The sequence below is a fragment of the Euprymna scolopes genome, chromosome 23 (genome assembly GCF_053919585.1).
Source record: "Euprymna scolopes isolate OS-2025 chromosome 23, ASM5391958v1, whole genome shotgun sequence".
Classification (NCBI taxonomy): Eukaryota; Metazoa; Mollusca; class Cephalopoda; order Sepiida; family Sepiolidae; genus Euprymna; species Euprymna scolopes.
In genome coordinates this window covers 102379995-102396877 of record NC_136504.1, presented here as the reverse complement: position 1 = coordinate 102396877, position 16883 = coordinate 102379995, and the positions used below count along the sequence as shown (strand labels likewise).

Sequence of the window (16883 nt, the reverse complement as noted above, 5' to 3'; positions counted from 1 at the left end):
TTACTAACCCAAACCACCCCAACAAAACCTCATTAAGTACGCACTACCTAAACCTGATTCAAAATAGCCTTACACTTACTATTAACTGGAAGATTCTTAAAAAATCTATCAGTAAATCTTTAAATTTCCCGTTTCCTCTGTCTATACGTAAAATTCTTTATTATTAATTTTAAAAATATAGATAAATTATTAAACATTAGAAGTGAAATATCAATTATTTGTACACACTACCAATCCTACTTACTTAGTAGCTTCACACCCAGCTAAAATTAATCTAATATAACACCTTCAATCTAATAATTGCACACTTTAAGAATACTACCCTATCCATTGCATCTTGTTACTACAAAAAAACTTTACAACCATTATATCATAAACTGCTCCTTATCCTGTATATCGCTCTATATCTAATTATTCATTTTGTCGTATAACCAAACACACATACTTCTAATCATCTCTGTTGCTATTTAATCCTCACTAAACTGCACATCATTTTATTATATTATTTTATCTTTTAATTCTTTGGAGATTCTCCCTGTTTTCCTTATACATTTAATCTTAGATTTATTTATTATTAATTGAGAATTCATTGAGTTGAAAAATTGAGTTTTCATTTAAACCAATGATAACTTATGTCAATTTCACTAAAAGAAATATAATTTACCCAATTGTCATGCTGCAATTAGTTGAATATTATCGCATTATTATATAAAATATGTACTTTGACAAGAAAGTTTTTGCGGTTTTTAACTTTCAAATTAAAATGAACATATTTCGGCTCAAACAAAAATTTATTGATCAAAATAAGCACCATAAGATTCATGCCAGTAACATAAAACTCTTGCATTCTGGTGGCGATGAGGTCGTTAAACGTGTTTTTATATCACTTCGGTTTTTTAAACATTTCTCACGCAGAAATTTGTAGAGATGCTTGAAAAAGTGGTAGGGGATAGGTCTGGAGAGTATGAAGGATGAGGCAGTTTTGTAGCCCAATTCGTTCAACTTCTGCAGGGTCGGTTTCGCAACGTGCAGTCGGGCATTGTCATGGAGGAGAATTGGGCATTTTCTGTTGATTAATGCCAAGTGTTGTTTTTGAAGTTTGTTGATAGTACTTCTTTGCTGTAATAGTTTCGCATTTTCTGTTGATTAATGCCAAGTGTTGTTTTTGAAGTTTGTTGATAGTACTTCTTCGCTGTAATAGTTTCGCATTTTCTGTTGATTAATGCCAAGTGTTGTTTTTGAAGTTTGTTGATAGTACTTCTTCGCTGTAATAGTTTCGCCTGTATTGAAAAAACTGTAATGGCTAAGACTGGTGTCATACCACCAGACAGTCAGCATGACCTTCTTTTAGTGAAACTTTAGCTTCAGGAAGTGTCGTAGAGCTTCACCGGCATCTAACCACTGAGCTGAGCGTCGCCAGTCACAGCTCTGTCGAGAAAGGGTCGTTCTTGTTGTGTAAAAAAAGAAAGATGGCGCTTCATAATGAGCAGGAATTACAGCATCCTAAGTGAAAGCGTTTCAGTGGAATGAGCTGGATTCGAACTTGGAGCACCCAGATTGTCAGTCCGTGTTGTTAACCACTTTAACCACCTTCAACTTTCAATTAATATTATTATAATCGGTAGCAGAAGGTATGGAGCTTTGCTTTCGTTGTAGTGTTGGGACGATTAATTGGAATTAGGTATCGGAAAATCGAAACTTTTGGAGATATCGGAATCAGTATTGGAATCGGAAAATTTGTGCCTATTTTCCAATGCCAAAAACGATTCCTTTCATTATCTGTTTTTCATTTGATTTTGTTTAAATCAAAATCTTCCAATGCTGGTAGTTATAATAAAATAATAAATATCTCATCTCCATCGTCTTTCAGGAGGCTTCATCATCGAATCTGCACAACTTCTCTAGTTCTCTCGATATTGCATGACAGTTTGCAGGTCCCAAACACTTTCCAATCCTGTGTCCTGTAGCAGGTTGTCAATGTAGGTCATTCTTCTTCTACCACGGTTTGGGTGTCCATCTGTTGGAATCTAGAGAAGTAGCTTACTGGTTTCCTCTTTGCTGTATCTCATGCAGTGACCAGCTACTCTCATCCTTCTCTGCTGTACTTTCAGTGATACTGGTGGTAGGTCTCCATAAAGCTGTTGGTTTGTTGCGTGGCTCCTTTGTGATGTATTGAGAGCAATGCACAACTGAAACTTCAATATGAATAATAAATATTTATTTTAAACTACTAGTAATGCGAAAATCAAGAGATCACCACCAAATGTGATTTTATATTTGAGAATATATATACACATTTAACATGTGTTTTTGCGGTAATCGGGGGGGGGGGGAAATAACACATCTATAGTTAAATCTGTAGAGATTTATAAAAAATTGGAATCAATAATCGTATCGGAATCAGAAATTTAGTACTGAATCGGCAGTTGTATCGGAATCGGGGAAAAATATTCAAATCGTCCCATCACTAATATATTGTCATTTTTACTACTACTACTACTACTACACATGCTTCAAATGAAGTTTGTCATATACATAACAATTGTCAATGTCCGAAAGTCCCAGAGATTCTTAATCCACTGGAGTTGTGGGGACGCTGCAGTATTTCATGCAATGAGTCTTCAGCAAGAATTAGCTTCCGAGCACATACAGCACCTGGTCTCTAAGCCAACAGCATTCACACTAGGCAGAAGGAGGAAGCGTTAAAGGAATAATGAATTCATAAGTGGTCCCCAGTCGCATACATATCCCGATGACGACGTTAGGTTTTTGTAGTTCTTACAGGGAGGTGTTAATGTCCTCCTACATTCAACGCCTGGTATTCCCAAAATGGTCACCCATCCTGTACTGACCAGACTCAACATTGCTTAACTTTGATGATCTAACGCGAACCAGTGTTAACATGCTTATGTCGTATATAAAGCATTTGGTTTTAGTGCATGGTAACCAATTTTAACATTGACCAAGCTCAACATTGCTTAACTTTGGTGATATAAAAAGAACCGGTGTGTTAATGTGATTATTCCGTAAATTTGGGAAAATATTAATAACAAAATAGGATATTGCATCTTTTTTTCTGGTTGACCACATATCAAGGCGTTGTGGACACTCGAGGATAAGGGTCAAAAGGATTGTTGGATTTATGGGAAGAACTGGTGGCCCGGTTTAGTTTCGAGATTCAATGGCTTCCCCATGTAAGGGTAGATGTGCATGTAATTATGAAGCAAAGATTCCGCAATATCTAACCACACCTATTCTGTGTCGGCACTGGCTGTTTCTAATGGCAAGGAGGAATTCAGGACGATTGGAAACAATGTTGAGATAAGCAGAGAGCACATACAGCACCTAGTATTTCCAAATGGTTACCCATTTTAGTAATCAACAGGATCTACGTTGCTCAACTACGGTCATCATCATCATATCGTATGAATCCGAAAATATTATTTCTGGCATCGGTTTCCCCGATATTTTTTTAGTCAGAATTCTTTCTAGAACGACATCGGGTACTTATGGAAGGGGCCACGTAAAGGTTGCCAACATCCTAAGCGAAAGTGATTTTGTGGAACGAACTGGGTTCGAACTTTGAACCCCAAGTGGTCAGTCCATGTGGTTAACTACTTGAGCACCGTCACCTCCTCTCTGAACTATGGTGATTTAAGGGAACTGGTGTGTCAACGTTTATTACGCCGCATATACAAGAAGCTGTGTAACTGATTCTGAAAATCTGGGCATCAAAAGTGTCGCAAAACCGAGAAAGTTTATCGATTTGAAAAGCTGCAATGTTCAAGATTGAAAGTGCTACATCGTTTTGAATTATTCAAATTCAATTGCCACAAAGTGTGACGCAATGGTTGCTTAATATTTAATTTGTTCTTGGTACTGACACTTTTGTTGCAGACGTGGTGAGTCACACCTTGATTGTATAGTGGAACAAGAGTATTTATTGTTAGACTGATGGAATTGAGTTACCTTATCGCCACCATAGAAACCCGCCTTTGCCCAGCTTGTAGTGCCTCGATGAGAGAATGAATAAGTACACACTGGAACAACGTTCTTTGCCATTCATACTTATGTGGAACAGTCTGTGAATGGTACCGGTTTCGAATGACACTGATGGGTCATTTCTTATTTATTTATTTTTTTATTTATTTATTTATTTTTTTTTTTTTTTTTTTTGATAGACTATGGATACCCACTGTAAGTGTGGCTGTGTGTGAAACTTTTGTGGCAAGAATTGCAAAATCTCCAACAACACCTTTCCTGAGTCGACATTGTTAAATACCAATGGCAAGTCAAGTGTATGTACAAGACGATTGAAAATAAAATGCCGAGATAATCGGAGAGCACATACAGCGCCTAGAATTTCCAAATGGTCGCCCATCTGGTACTAGTCAGGGTCGACGTTGCTTAACTTCGATGATTTGACGAGAACCGGTGTGTTAATGTGATTTTGCCGTATATATTTCTTTTATTTAGACTTAATTAAACGACAGTGATCGCTTCTAGTTCACTAAGGCTGGGCGTAATTCCGCGTGTCTCCCAATATGAAGAAGCTCTAGCCTTTACAGTTGTATCTGGCAGAATCATAATAACCGTGTATATAATTCATTGTCTTTCGTGTTGTGTTACATGTACATTTTAGTGCGTCAAGATTTTAATAAATACGTAAGATAATATAGCATCAAGTTTAGTGTGTGTATATATATATATATATAGAGAGAGAGAGGGAGAGAAAGAAAAAGATAAAAAAAAGAAAATAAACCACATCACACGCCCATCAATGTTTCGTTTTTATTGTAAGACTTCTCCAGAAGTCGTATTTTTTTTTATTCCATTTTCACCCCAAACAAGGCACAGTTGCCACTTTGATGCAGGAGCTTACTGCCAGAGACATGTCACACGGATAATTATGTAAGGAGATGAGCAGTAAGATGTCTGATCACATTACACTGGAACTTCTGCATGTCAGTACAGTTGGGAAAGCAGAATCCCGGAAGGGAGTTTCAAAGTCTATTAGTTCTGGGAAAGAAAGTAGTAGTATTGGAGTAGAAAGTTACTGTGTAGGGGTGGGATTTTGTTGTTTGTCGAGTTTGTCGAGGGTGTTTATGTCGAGGAAGTACAAAGGCTTGTAGCTCGACGGAGCATTTACCACTAAAATACTTGTAGAACAGGCAGGGGGATGCAATATTTCGTCGATGAGACAGAAGTTGAAACTTAGATGACAGTTCAGGACCTATCAGGTTGGCGACTCTTTTTTTGAACCCTGTCCAGGAGTGAGAGACAAGTGGCAAATGCACTAGCCCAAATGCGACAATAATACTCCATACACGGACGAATAATAAAAACAAAATTTTTATCTCTCTATCTCGTCGGAATACTATTTCCATTATTCTCATCATATATATATATATATATACCAGTAAAAGTACCCGTCGTTGACTGGGTTCAAAAACAGCCTACAGAAAATGGACTCTGATTTATGAAAGTATGATAGGTTATCAAAAGGAAGGGTTGTAAATTTAGGTTGAATTTGGAGGTATCAAAACCAAAGCAAAATATGATGAAAGTAAAAATAAAAAATATAAACCTCATAATTTATTATACCATACCTGTTCACACTGAAACACTTATCACAATATTCTGTGGATCTATATTAAAAAAAAAACTTGTTAAACTTTGTGACATATTTCCATTCTATGGAGGTCAGGTGCGAACGAACACCCCATAATTTTATTATACCATATTTCTTCAAACTGAAACATAATTATCAAAGTTTACTTACACAGATAGATATGAAAAGTCTTTATTAAAGTTTGTGCCTATTTCCATTGTATGGAGGCCAGGCGCGAACGCAGACCCCACAATTTTATTATACCATCCCTATTTAAGTTAAAGCATACTTATCAAAGTATTCTTATGTACATCTATATCAAAAAGACTTGTAAAGGTTTTTTTTTTTTTAATTTTTTAATTTTTTATTTCCATACTTTGTGGACCAGGCGCGAACGCAGACGCCACAATTTTAATGAACCACCATTCTACCAGATCAAACATATCCATTCCTGTGTCTCAATACATCTATCATTATATATAATCAGTTTTTTTTTTAAATAGTCAACCATATATGAGCCTATTCGTGACCAGATACACGCATACACACACACACACACACACACACAGACATCCAGCTTTATATTATATATATGTGTGTGTGTGTGTGTGAAATCCCCACTTTTCAATCAAATCGATTGATTGCCTGCTTTAGTGGGGGACCCATCGCGGTGCACCGGGAGGAAGCTTCACATGCTTTTCACAGTGATTTATGTTAATGTAGACATTGGTTACCTCCCTTGCTTCAGTTACATGGTTACCTCCCTTGCTTGTGGTGATATAAATAGGAGTCGGCCATCTTGGTTTAGTCAGTTCGTTCGTACAGTTTAGACAGACTACAAGTGTCTCAACAAATGGTAGCAGAGATATCCCTCTGTGTGCGACAAAAAAAAAAAAAAAAAAAAAAAATTTTTTTTTTTTTTGTACAGCTTGTCTGTAGCACTAGACAGATCGGATATCGGATATGGCAACTTCGAACAAACAACCTCCATTGTTGGAGGGGGAGGATGTTTACGAGAACTGGAAACAAGACGTTGAAATGTGGTCGTTGTTCACGGATCTTTCTGAGGAAAAAAAAAGGGCCAGCAGTGTTTTTGACGCTACCACCGAATATTAGAGAATGTGTCCGTGAATTGCCAACAAGTGACATCGGCGGACGAGATGGCTTGAAGATCTTAATAAAGAAACTGGATGACATATATTTAAAGGATGAACACACGCGCGCTTACATGACTTTTAAGGAATTTTACACTTATAAAAGATCGTCAGGTACCAGTATAAATGACTTTCTTGTTCGTTATGAGTTTTTGTACCAAAGATTTAAAAAATTCTACATTATTCTACCGGAAGGAGTGCAAGCTTTTCTTGTTTTGAACGCGGTTAACATATCGGAAGAGAACGAAAAATTAGCGCGGACAACGTGTTCTGTTTTGACGTATCAAAACATGAAGGAATCGATAAAGAAAGTATTTGGTGACATTTATCGTGATGAAAATGTACCGGCAGTGAAATCAGAGCCCGAAATCGTCAACTATAATTATTCTAAACCGGGTAACAACAAAAGGCGTTTTCGTCGAGGACAATCTAATCCATGTGACCGAAGTGGAAACGTGTTGTTGTGTTACAAATGTCAGTCTCCGAACCATCTAATTAGAGAGTGTCCTAGAAATACGCCCAGGTTTACGGAAGCGACAGAACAAATACACATTACGTTGTTCATTCAAGAAAATATTTATTTGAACAGTACAAATGAAAAAATCTCAAATCTTGTAAAGGAAACATTTGGAATGGCAGTCTTGGATTCTGCTTGTACTCGCACACTGGCTGGCGAAGTGTGGCTTGATGTTTATTTAGATACTTTAAATGAAAGTGACCTGCAACTAGTGAAGTATACGAACTCAGACCGGAGTTTTTGTTTTGGTGATGGAGTGGCTGTCACAGCAATTAAAGTTGCTAAATTTCCGGTTACACTCGGAGGTATAAGAGTTTATATCGAAGCAGATATTGTGAAAAACGACTTGCCTCTTCTATTAAGTCACAAATCAATGAAGACAGCAGGAATAGTGCTAGATTTCCGGAAAGATATGTGCTGGATTTTTGATAAATGTATTGAACTAAAGACCACAACTTCAGGGCACTATTGTCTCCCCTTAACAAATAAGTTGTTGGATCATAGTGGTACTAAGAACATTGTATTACATGTTCAGAATTTTGGTCAGTGTTCTTTCACAGAAAAAAAAAAAAAGCAGAAAAACTTCATCGACAGTTTGCTCATGCCTCGAAGGAAAAACTTGTTTCCTTGGTTAAAAAAAGTGGCAAATTCAATGACAAGGAATTTATAAAGGCGATTGAGGAGGTTTGTGAAAACTGTCAAATTTGCCTTAGATTTAAAAAAGCTCCACTGCGACCGGTTGTGGGATTGCCTCTTGGCAATAGATTTAATCACACAGTTTGCATGGATTTGAAAGAGTTCATCCACAATGAGGTGTGGATACTACATCTCATTGATGCCGCTACCAGGTATTCAGCGGCAACATTGATCAAAACAAAGAAGAAGGAGGAGATCATCAAAAACATCTTTATGATGTGGATTACCTATTTCGGATCTCCTGTTCGTTTTCTGAGTGATAATGGGGGTGAATTCAACAACGAACACTATAGACAGATGAATGAAAAACTCAACATAGAGACCTGTACTACTGCCGCAGAAAGTCCATTCAGCAACGGTACTGTAGAACGTCATAATTTGATAGTTGCTGAGGCAATGAAAAAAACAATTGACGATGAGAAGTGTGAACCTGAAATTGCCTTGGCATGGGCTATTTGTGCAAAAAATGCCCTCCTCAATTACTCTGGACACAGTCCAAATGAACTTGTATTCGGTTTCAATGTAAATACACCCTCAATTCTGACAGACCAGTTACCTGCTATGGAGTCCTCTACTACAAGTGACATGGTGAGAAAAAATTTAAATGCTCTCCATAGTGCAAGGAGAAACTTTTTGGAAGCTGAGTCCAGTGAGAGAATTAGGAGAGCTCTCAGGTCTAATGCCAGAACTTATGCTGATGAAGATTATGCTACCAGAGACCAAATCTATTATCGGAGGCAGGGTTTTAAAGGATGGCGTGGTCCAGCAAAAGTGTTAGGCAGAGAAGGCCAGTTTGTCTTAATCAGACATGGCGGAGCATTTTATAGGATGCATCCGTGCCAATTGATGAAAGTGAATAAAAACAACGAAAAAAGAACAAAAAAAGCTGAAATGCTGGGAAACACTACAGAAGGGAAGAATGAATACCTTTCAGTTGAGGAGGAGGAGTTGCAGAATCAAGTGGTAGAAAGTGAAGATATAGACAGAGAAGAAGTTGTTGATAGTTCTACCAGTTTAAGAGATAAGACTGAAAAACCTGGCCGAAATAAGACCATAACTTATAAAATAAATGGAAGTGGGGAGTGGAAGAAAGGAAAGGTTATGTCAGTACAGCCTAAATCAACTGGCAAATATAGTCATTGGATCAATATAGAACCTGAGGATGAAAACGAGGATCAAGTTTGTATCAACTGGAATCATATTGATCATTGGAGAGAAGTGCCCCAATATACTGAACAGGAAAATGTAGTCCTGCTCACCGCTGAACAAGAGCAGTCGAAAGCTGTAATGGATGCCAAGCATAAAGAAATAAAAAACATGAACACCTATGAAGTATTTGAATGTGTGCCATACACAGGTCAAAAAACAATATCCACAAGATGGGTGATTACTGAAAAATTCAAGGATAATCAGAAAACAATGAAAGCTCGCCTTGTAGCACGAGGCTATGAAGAAAATAGTAATCTGAAAACGGACTCCCCAACATGTAGCCGTGAAGCTATGCGAATGGTCATGCTAACCGCATCAATAAAGAATTGGATGCTGCAGACCATAGATTTTACCTCAGCCTTTTTGCAAGGTGGTATTTTAGAGAGAGATGTGTACCTGAGGCCACCATCTGATGTTTGTCCTAAATCTCAAGTGTGGAAATTAAAAAGATGCATCTATGGATTGAATGATGCTCCACGGGCATGGTACAAGAGAGTTACTCAGGCTTTGATTGAATTAAAAGGAGTAGCAAGTGCTTATGATAATGCATTGTTTTTGTGGCATGATATTAAAGGAAATTTGACTGGAATTCTTGCTATGCACGTGGATGATTTTGTTTTCTGTGGAAACACAGAGTTTGAAAGGGATGTGATTGCAACATTGAAAGAAAAATTTAAGGTGGGATCTCATGAAAGTGGAACATTCAAATATGTTGGACTGAATGTTAATCAACAGGAAAATGGGATCACTGTAGAACAAGATCTATATGTATCTTCCATATCTCCAATAGAAATAAGCAAAGGGAGGATACTGAGGAAAAATGATGAACTGAATGAAGAAGAAAAGCATGAGTTGAAGAGACTTGCAGGTCAGATGATGTGGGTTTCAACTCAAACACGCCCTGATATAGCTTTTGATGTGTGTAAAATGAGCAACACTGGAAAGCATCCCAAAGTAAAAGCCTTATTTGAGGCGAATAAAGCCTTATCAAAATTGAAATCCAAGAAGGGTTCTATAACATTTCCAAAATTGGGAAAGCCCTCAGATTTACACATTTTGTGTTATACTGATGCCTCTTATGCCAGTCTGGAAGATGGATCTTCACAGGGTGGTTTTGTTGTCTTTATTGGAGGAAGTACTGACAAAATGGCCCCCATGTGTTGGGCGTCAAAGAAATTGGACAGAGTGACAAAAAGCCCATTGGCCTCAGAGACTCTTGCTCTGAATGAGGGAGCTGATGCTGGTGTTTTGACTGCGGTTATGATACAAGAGGTATTTCAGTTATCTAAATTGCCAGACGTTCTCTGCAAGACAGATAATGCATCACTTGTGGAGACATTGAATTCCAACAATCTGGTAAGCGATCGACGATTGAGAATAGATGTAGCAAGGCTGAAGGAAATGAAGAGTAGAGGAGAGATACAGATAGAATGGATCAAGGGTTGTGATCAGGTCTCTGATTGTTTGACCAAGGCAGGAGCTTCGTCTGAGCTTCTAAGGGACTTGTTAAATCAGAAATAAATTATTCACTTGAGGACAGCAGCAATGTTAATGTAGACATTGGTTACCTCCCTTGCTTCAGTTACATGTTTACCTCCCTTGCTTGTGGTGATATAAATAGGAGTCGGCCATCTTGGTTTAGTCAGTTCGTTCGTACAGTTTAGACAGACTACAAGTGTCTCAACAATTTAGTTGTTTGGTTGGTTTTTGTTTTACGGCATATCAACCCTTTTCAGGTTACTTAATGCCGAATCCAAAGATTTTGAAGAAAATTTTTTAATAGAATATATTTGTTTTCAAGTCAGTTTTTATTTAACCTTTTAACTATTTGGGACACTAACAGGTACTACCATTCCGGGTCAGAGTGGACCTCGGAGCAATGGCAATTAAAGGGTAGCTCCATACTCCCCAAAGCCCACAAGCTGGGGGCCTCACCACTGGATATAATATTTTAAGGTCATATCCAGGATCAGTGATTTAGTCTCCATCACAATGCATTGTAGTCAATGTAGAGAACCTCCTGTTGATTTTAGAAAATTATTATTACAATAAAGTTTTAAATGCAAAATTAAAGTATCATAGTTCAATTGTGCTCTAAACAGAAACATTCAATTTGCACGTCATATATATATATATTATTTTTAAAATGTATTTATCCACTGACAGGCGTTTCGTCGTCTACGACTCATCAGCACTTTCGTAAATAATTGAATTCATTCAAAACATATCGCTAAAACCAAAACAAAACAACATCTAAGTAAATCGCGATATATCCAGTCAGTCGGCGAGATGGTCCAGGGGTAAGGGTTTGGGCTTATTGCCGTTGGGTTCCGATTTCGAATCTCGCTAGATACAGCCACTCTGATGAGTCGTAGACGACGAAACACGTGTCAGTGGATAATTACATTTTAAAAATAATATATATACACCGCTCCCCATGTGGGGGTGCCAAATGTGTTGAAAGGGAAAATTATTCCCAACTCGCATTTGGATAAAAATGCACTTTCGTAGATAATTGAATTCATTCAAAACATATCGCTAAAACCAAAACAAAACAACATCTATATATATATATATATATATATAGATATATATTGTTTGGGTTTTTTTACGTAGAACCCGTCTTTGTAGCTCAATTTTGAGTTAAGAAAAGAAAGAAAGGAAAAAAGGAAAAAAAGAAAGAAAAAGAAAAAAAGAAAAGAAATTTTAGGAACGACCTTCCTATATATATATATATATATATATATATATATATATATATATATTAGTTTTTGTTTTTTTACGTAGAACTTAAATTAACGTATATAATTACTAACTGTACTGTAAAAGAAAGCTTGACAGACTTCTTTCTCACTAACGCCGCAATTCGTACCAACTCCTCTTAACTTAAACCGTAATTCTCAACATCAACTCTCAACTTCTATGCTCTCTTACTCTGTCTGTCTGTGTGTGTGTGTCTCCCTCTCTCTCTCTTGACTGTCAAAAACTAGACTAATTGTCCTCCCCAATTCGTCTCTTTTTTAGCCGCTTATGCCCCCACACACAAACGAATGCCAAATATATTAAGAATCCATCTATAGATTCGATTTTTTCCTTTTCTTCTTTTTACTTCTCCAATTCTACAGTTTCTTCGATTACAATGATTTATTCGTCTTTATATTTTAGTACACATTTGCGAATTAAATTACGGGCTTTATGGAAATCGCCAAACACATTTTAGCATTCGGAGGGCTAAGACCATGTAGCAATATTGATGAGTATTGAAAACAATGTTATGGGAGTAAAGCCTGTCATGTGATAAAGTAATATTTTTTCCCACATTTCTAAATTGCAGGTTGGTTCTAAAAACATTCAATTTTCTTTTTATATAAAACTAGTCGATGTATCCGCCGTTGTCCGGTATTAATCGTAAAGTTAAATTCCTTTAACAAAAACTGAATTAAAAAAATCGGAAACAAACTGAAACATTTGTATACGAATATTATGGGTTTTTTTCTAAGCAGTTTACTTCTCGTAAGTAAAAAAAAATACTCAAGCTGAGATTGAAACCAAAATGACAGTGAGTCAAGTATGATAACCATTAGTCCAGCTTGACACGACTTTAAAAAGTGCTTTCAAACCTACTTAAGGAAGATATCATATGAACGAATCGCACATACGCAATCGTTAAACAGCTAATTTTCATCCCTTAGCCGCCCTTGTTTCCATGATGAAAACCGTTTAAAACTGATAAAAATCCGATGACCCCCCCTCCTGTACTAATTTTTCAATTTTGACCCCTTAACAGCCCTTATCCCCGGATGAAAACAGATTAAAGTTTTCCACATGTCTGAATACTCTATATATCAAATTTCAAGTTTGTAGATTAAAAATTAGTTGAGTATATAGGTTGAGAGTTGTCCTCTTACACACACACACACACACACACACATTCCCTATGTGTATACTAGCAGGTCGATCGGCGTTGCCTAGTCGTAAAATACACAGAAACTGAGATATGTGCATGCGAGTATTGTTTTCTTTCCTAAACAATTCATTTTTTGTAAGTAAAAAAAAAATATTCAAGCTTAGATCGAAACCAAAACCTCAAGACAGTGAGTCAAGTACGCTCATCATTAGACCAGCTTGCCAACGTCTTTAAAAAAATTGTTTTCAGACCGTGAGAAACAGGAAACAGTTAACCAACAGATAAAAATCCAATGACACCCGCAAGTACCAATTTTTATTTTTATTTTTGACCCCTTAGAATCCCTTTGTTTTCAGAATGAAAACCGATTAAAAAGCTTTCCACATTTCTGAATACTCTATATACCAACTTTCAAGTCTGTAGATCAAAAATCGTTGAGTATATAGGTTGAGAAGTGTCCTCACACACGCGCATTCTCTCCTTTATAGATAGATAGATAGATAGATTTTCCCAGATGATTTTCGTTTTTTTTAATTTTCACCAAAATGTAGCTGAATGAAGGGAGATTGTATCCTTCCGAATCTGATTGAAATTGAAACCTTATCCGTGCAGGAATCAACTTTGTCCACATGAGTGCAATGTAACAGTCTGTGTTTACTGTCATCCGATTCTCATTCTCTTTCTAAAAGACACAAGATACAATGATGCAATTCCATCCAATGGCACACTATGCAGCCATTTTCTATTGGAGAGTTTTTTTGTTTGTTTGTTTTTTTTGTTTTTTTTTCACCAAATAGTAGCTGAATGATGGGAGATGGTATCCTCCAAATCTAATTGAAACCTCATCAGTGGCATGTCCTTCATTTAATATATAAAAGCCAAAATGGGTGCAAGCGCTTGTATTTGTCCACGAAAGGCTTTTTTGCATTCGGCTTCACATACTTCCCAGATCGTAATATCTCACATTCGCAAACGGACATTGTCTCTATCTTTTTTTGATCAAGTTAAACAAAATTCTAGCCATGCCGTCGTCTCCAGTGTTTGTTTGTCTTTTTCATCTTAATTGCAGAGTTTAATCACTAGGCATCCAGCAACTTCTATATTTCTGTTTTAATCTATAAATTGTTGAATAAATCTGTTAAAGATTATACTTCGTCCTATGCTCATTTTTTACTTGGTATAAACCCGATCACGTATATCATAAGACACAACAAAAATATTAGTAAAGTTCTCTTTGAGTTGATTTAAACCATTATTTAAAATAACAATCACTTTTTATATCACCTCTCCTTTTCAGGAGAGGCCTAAATGTCTCATAAATCACAACCAATTCAAATAGAAAAGTTCATAAACATTGTAATCGAATGCAGATCACATACATAACTGAACAGTTCGATCTCGTATTGTGTCACTTCACTTTCCTGTATGTAAGTCACCTTTTAATTAATTTTTCACAACAGCGCAAAGAAATGAAAAAAAGGCGATTTTTATTGTGATAAAAAAAATCAAGAAGCAACGATGACACGCTTCCAGCACACTGCGTCTGCTATCAAGGACCTCCCAACTGCAAAACACGACGCACAGCTGACACAACTCGCCACTTTAATAGTCAAGTCCAAAATTCAACTACAAAACACGACGCACAGCTGACACAACTTGCCACTTTAACAGTCAAGTCCCAAACCCAACCTTTCTAAAAAAAAATAGGCTCTTTTTTTATATCCAACCGGAAGTGTCTCATTTGCATATTGAGCAAGCATATAAAAACGCGGCCATTTTTTTTTCTTTTCTCTTCACTCCTGTCTACACGAGATCTTTACAGGCTGCCGAAAGAACAGGCTTGTTACAAATTAAATCATTTAATCACACGTCTTCTTCTGCCAGCAGTGGAATGGAGTATCTCGGGCTACGGATATTTAGCCCCTTAGTTCATCATCCATCTTAAAATATCTCTACCCGTCCGGTTCTCTCCTTGACTTCCAGCCAATTGCCACTTTTCTATTGACTCACCTTGTTTATTTATATAAAGTCACGTCTACTTCCGGTATACAGAAATCTGATTGATATCCGAGTACATTAAATAACCCCGATTGAACCCTATTTTCTGTTCTTCTCAATTAACAAATAAGCATACTCGCTCAGCATTTAGCATAGAATGTTTACACTAAATATATTTTTTCTTTTTTTCGCAGACTCATCTTAATCGTGTCGAAATGAGCTGCAGTAATCCTCAACAGGGCAAGTCAGCTCTTGCCAGAAGTCGCAGTATTGATCATCAGTTGGATGAAGAACGTGAAAGAAGACAGAAAGAGGCACAACTTCTTGTCTTGGGTAAATCAATCATGATTTTTAAAACGTTGTCTTTTGCTGCGGTTTAGTTAAAATCGACAAATTCTATGGACCAGTAGAAGTAGACGGAAAAAATCATTTGCATGTGTAGTAACGATAAATCAACCTTATTGCTCGGTTAATTATAAATGACAAACAACTTTGATAGGTGATAATTGACAAACATTTGATAAAAAATAATTGACAAACATTTAATAAAATATAATTGACAAACATTTGATAAAATATAATTGACAAACATTTGATAAAATATAATTGACAAACATTTGATAAAATATAATTGACAAACATTTAATAAAATATAATTGACAAAGATTTGATAAAATATAATTGACAAAGATTTGATAAAATATAATTGACAAAGATTTTTTTAAAGTTATAATTGACAAAGATTTGATAAAATATAATTGACAAAGGTTTGATAAAATATAATTGACAAACATTCGATAAAATATAATTGACAAACATTTGATAAAATATAATTGACAAACACTTTTGATAACAGATTATTCTTATCATTGCTTTAACTCTCGAGTATATATCCGACACAGACAGTTAATCCATAGAGAACCACATCACTCTATCTAAAAGCATATACGATATCAACGGATAGACGCTCGAGAGTCAAAGCAATGAAAAGAATATGCTGTTGTCCTAGCCCTAGTATAATTGACAACACTTTTGATAAGTTATAATTGACAAAATTTTTCTTTGTTGAGTTAAAATCTGTACTCCTATAAATTTTTGTTATTGATATTCATATTAAGAACCTATTTTTTTTTTTATTTATTTAAAAAATATACAACTTTGTTATATATGGGTTGTGCAATTGCATTCATCTGCAAAAGATCTAGCTAATTTGTATACTCTTTTAAATATTCATTTTAATTAATTCTCTATTCGTTGTTTCGGTTTTCTTTTGGGATGATCATCTTTAGTTAAGTAGTACGTGTAATTATATTCATGCAGATATTCTACATGATTTATACTTGAGTAATATTTGCGAAAGATTTTTATAGTAAACACAAACCTCTTTGCGTATATATTTACGTATGCGTATATATTTTTGTTTAAAAAATGTTGCCTACCAAACTCCTGTCAGTTTTTATCTATAGACATGAAACTTAATACACAGACTATTTGAACCCATGTGAAACTTTATATTTGAGTTTTAGCCGGGGAAAATCCGTGCAAAAGTGTGGAAATTTAAAAAAAAAAAAATTAAATTTGCAAGGTGAAGGTCGAACGACAGCATTACGGATATGCATGCGTAACGTAATAGCAATTGGTTCATGTTTTAATTTTTAGTTTTGCAGTAAACATGTCTTCATAGCTCAGGCATTTACGTCAAAGGAAAAAGTAAATCGTAAGCTAAACATTTTGGTTTCGATTCTCAGTGTTGGAGCAGGAGTCATTTTTTTTTTTAACTTTTTAAATCAT

General features: G+C 36.0%; 1 protein-coding gene across 2 annotated transcripts in view; it reads left to right on the top strand.

The window, feature by feature from the left end:
• Positions 1-16883, top strand: part of LOC145246077 (guanine nucleotide-binding protein G(o) subunit alpha-like) — a 388154-nt gene that overhangs the window by 191161 nt on the left and 180110 nt on the right. For both annotated transcript variants that reach the window (XM_080107929.1, XM_080107930.1), the window contains exon 2: positions 15287-15425. In XM_080107929.1, the coding sequence (XP_079964055.1) occupies positions 15308-15425 (118 nt within the window). In that variant the 5' untranslated portion in view covers positions 15287-15307. The remainder of the gene's footprint in view (positions 1-15286; positions 15426-16883) is intronic.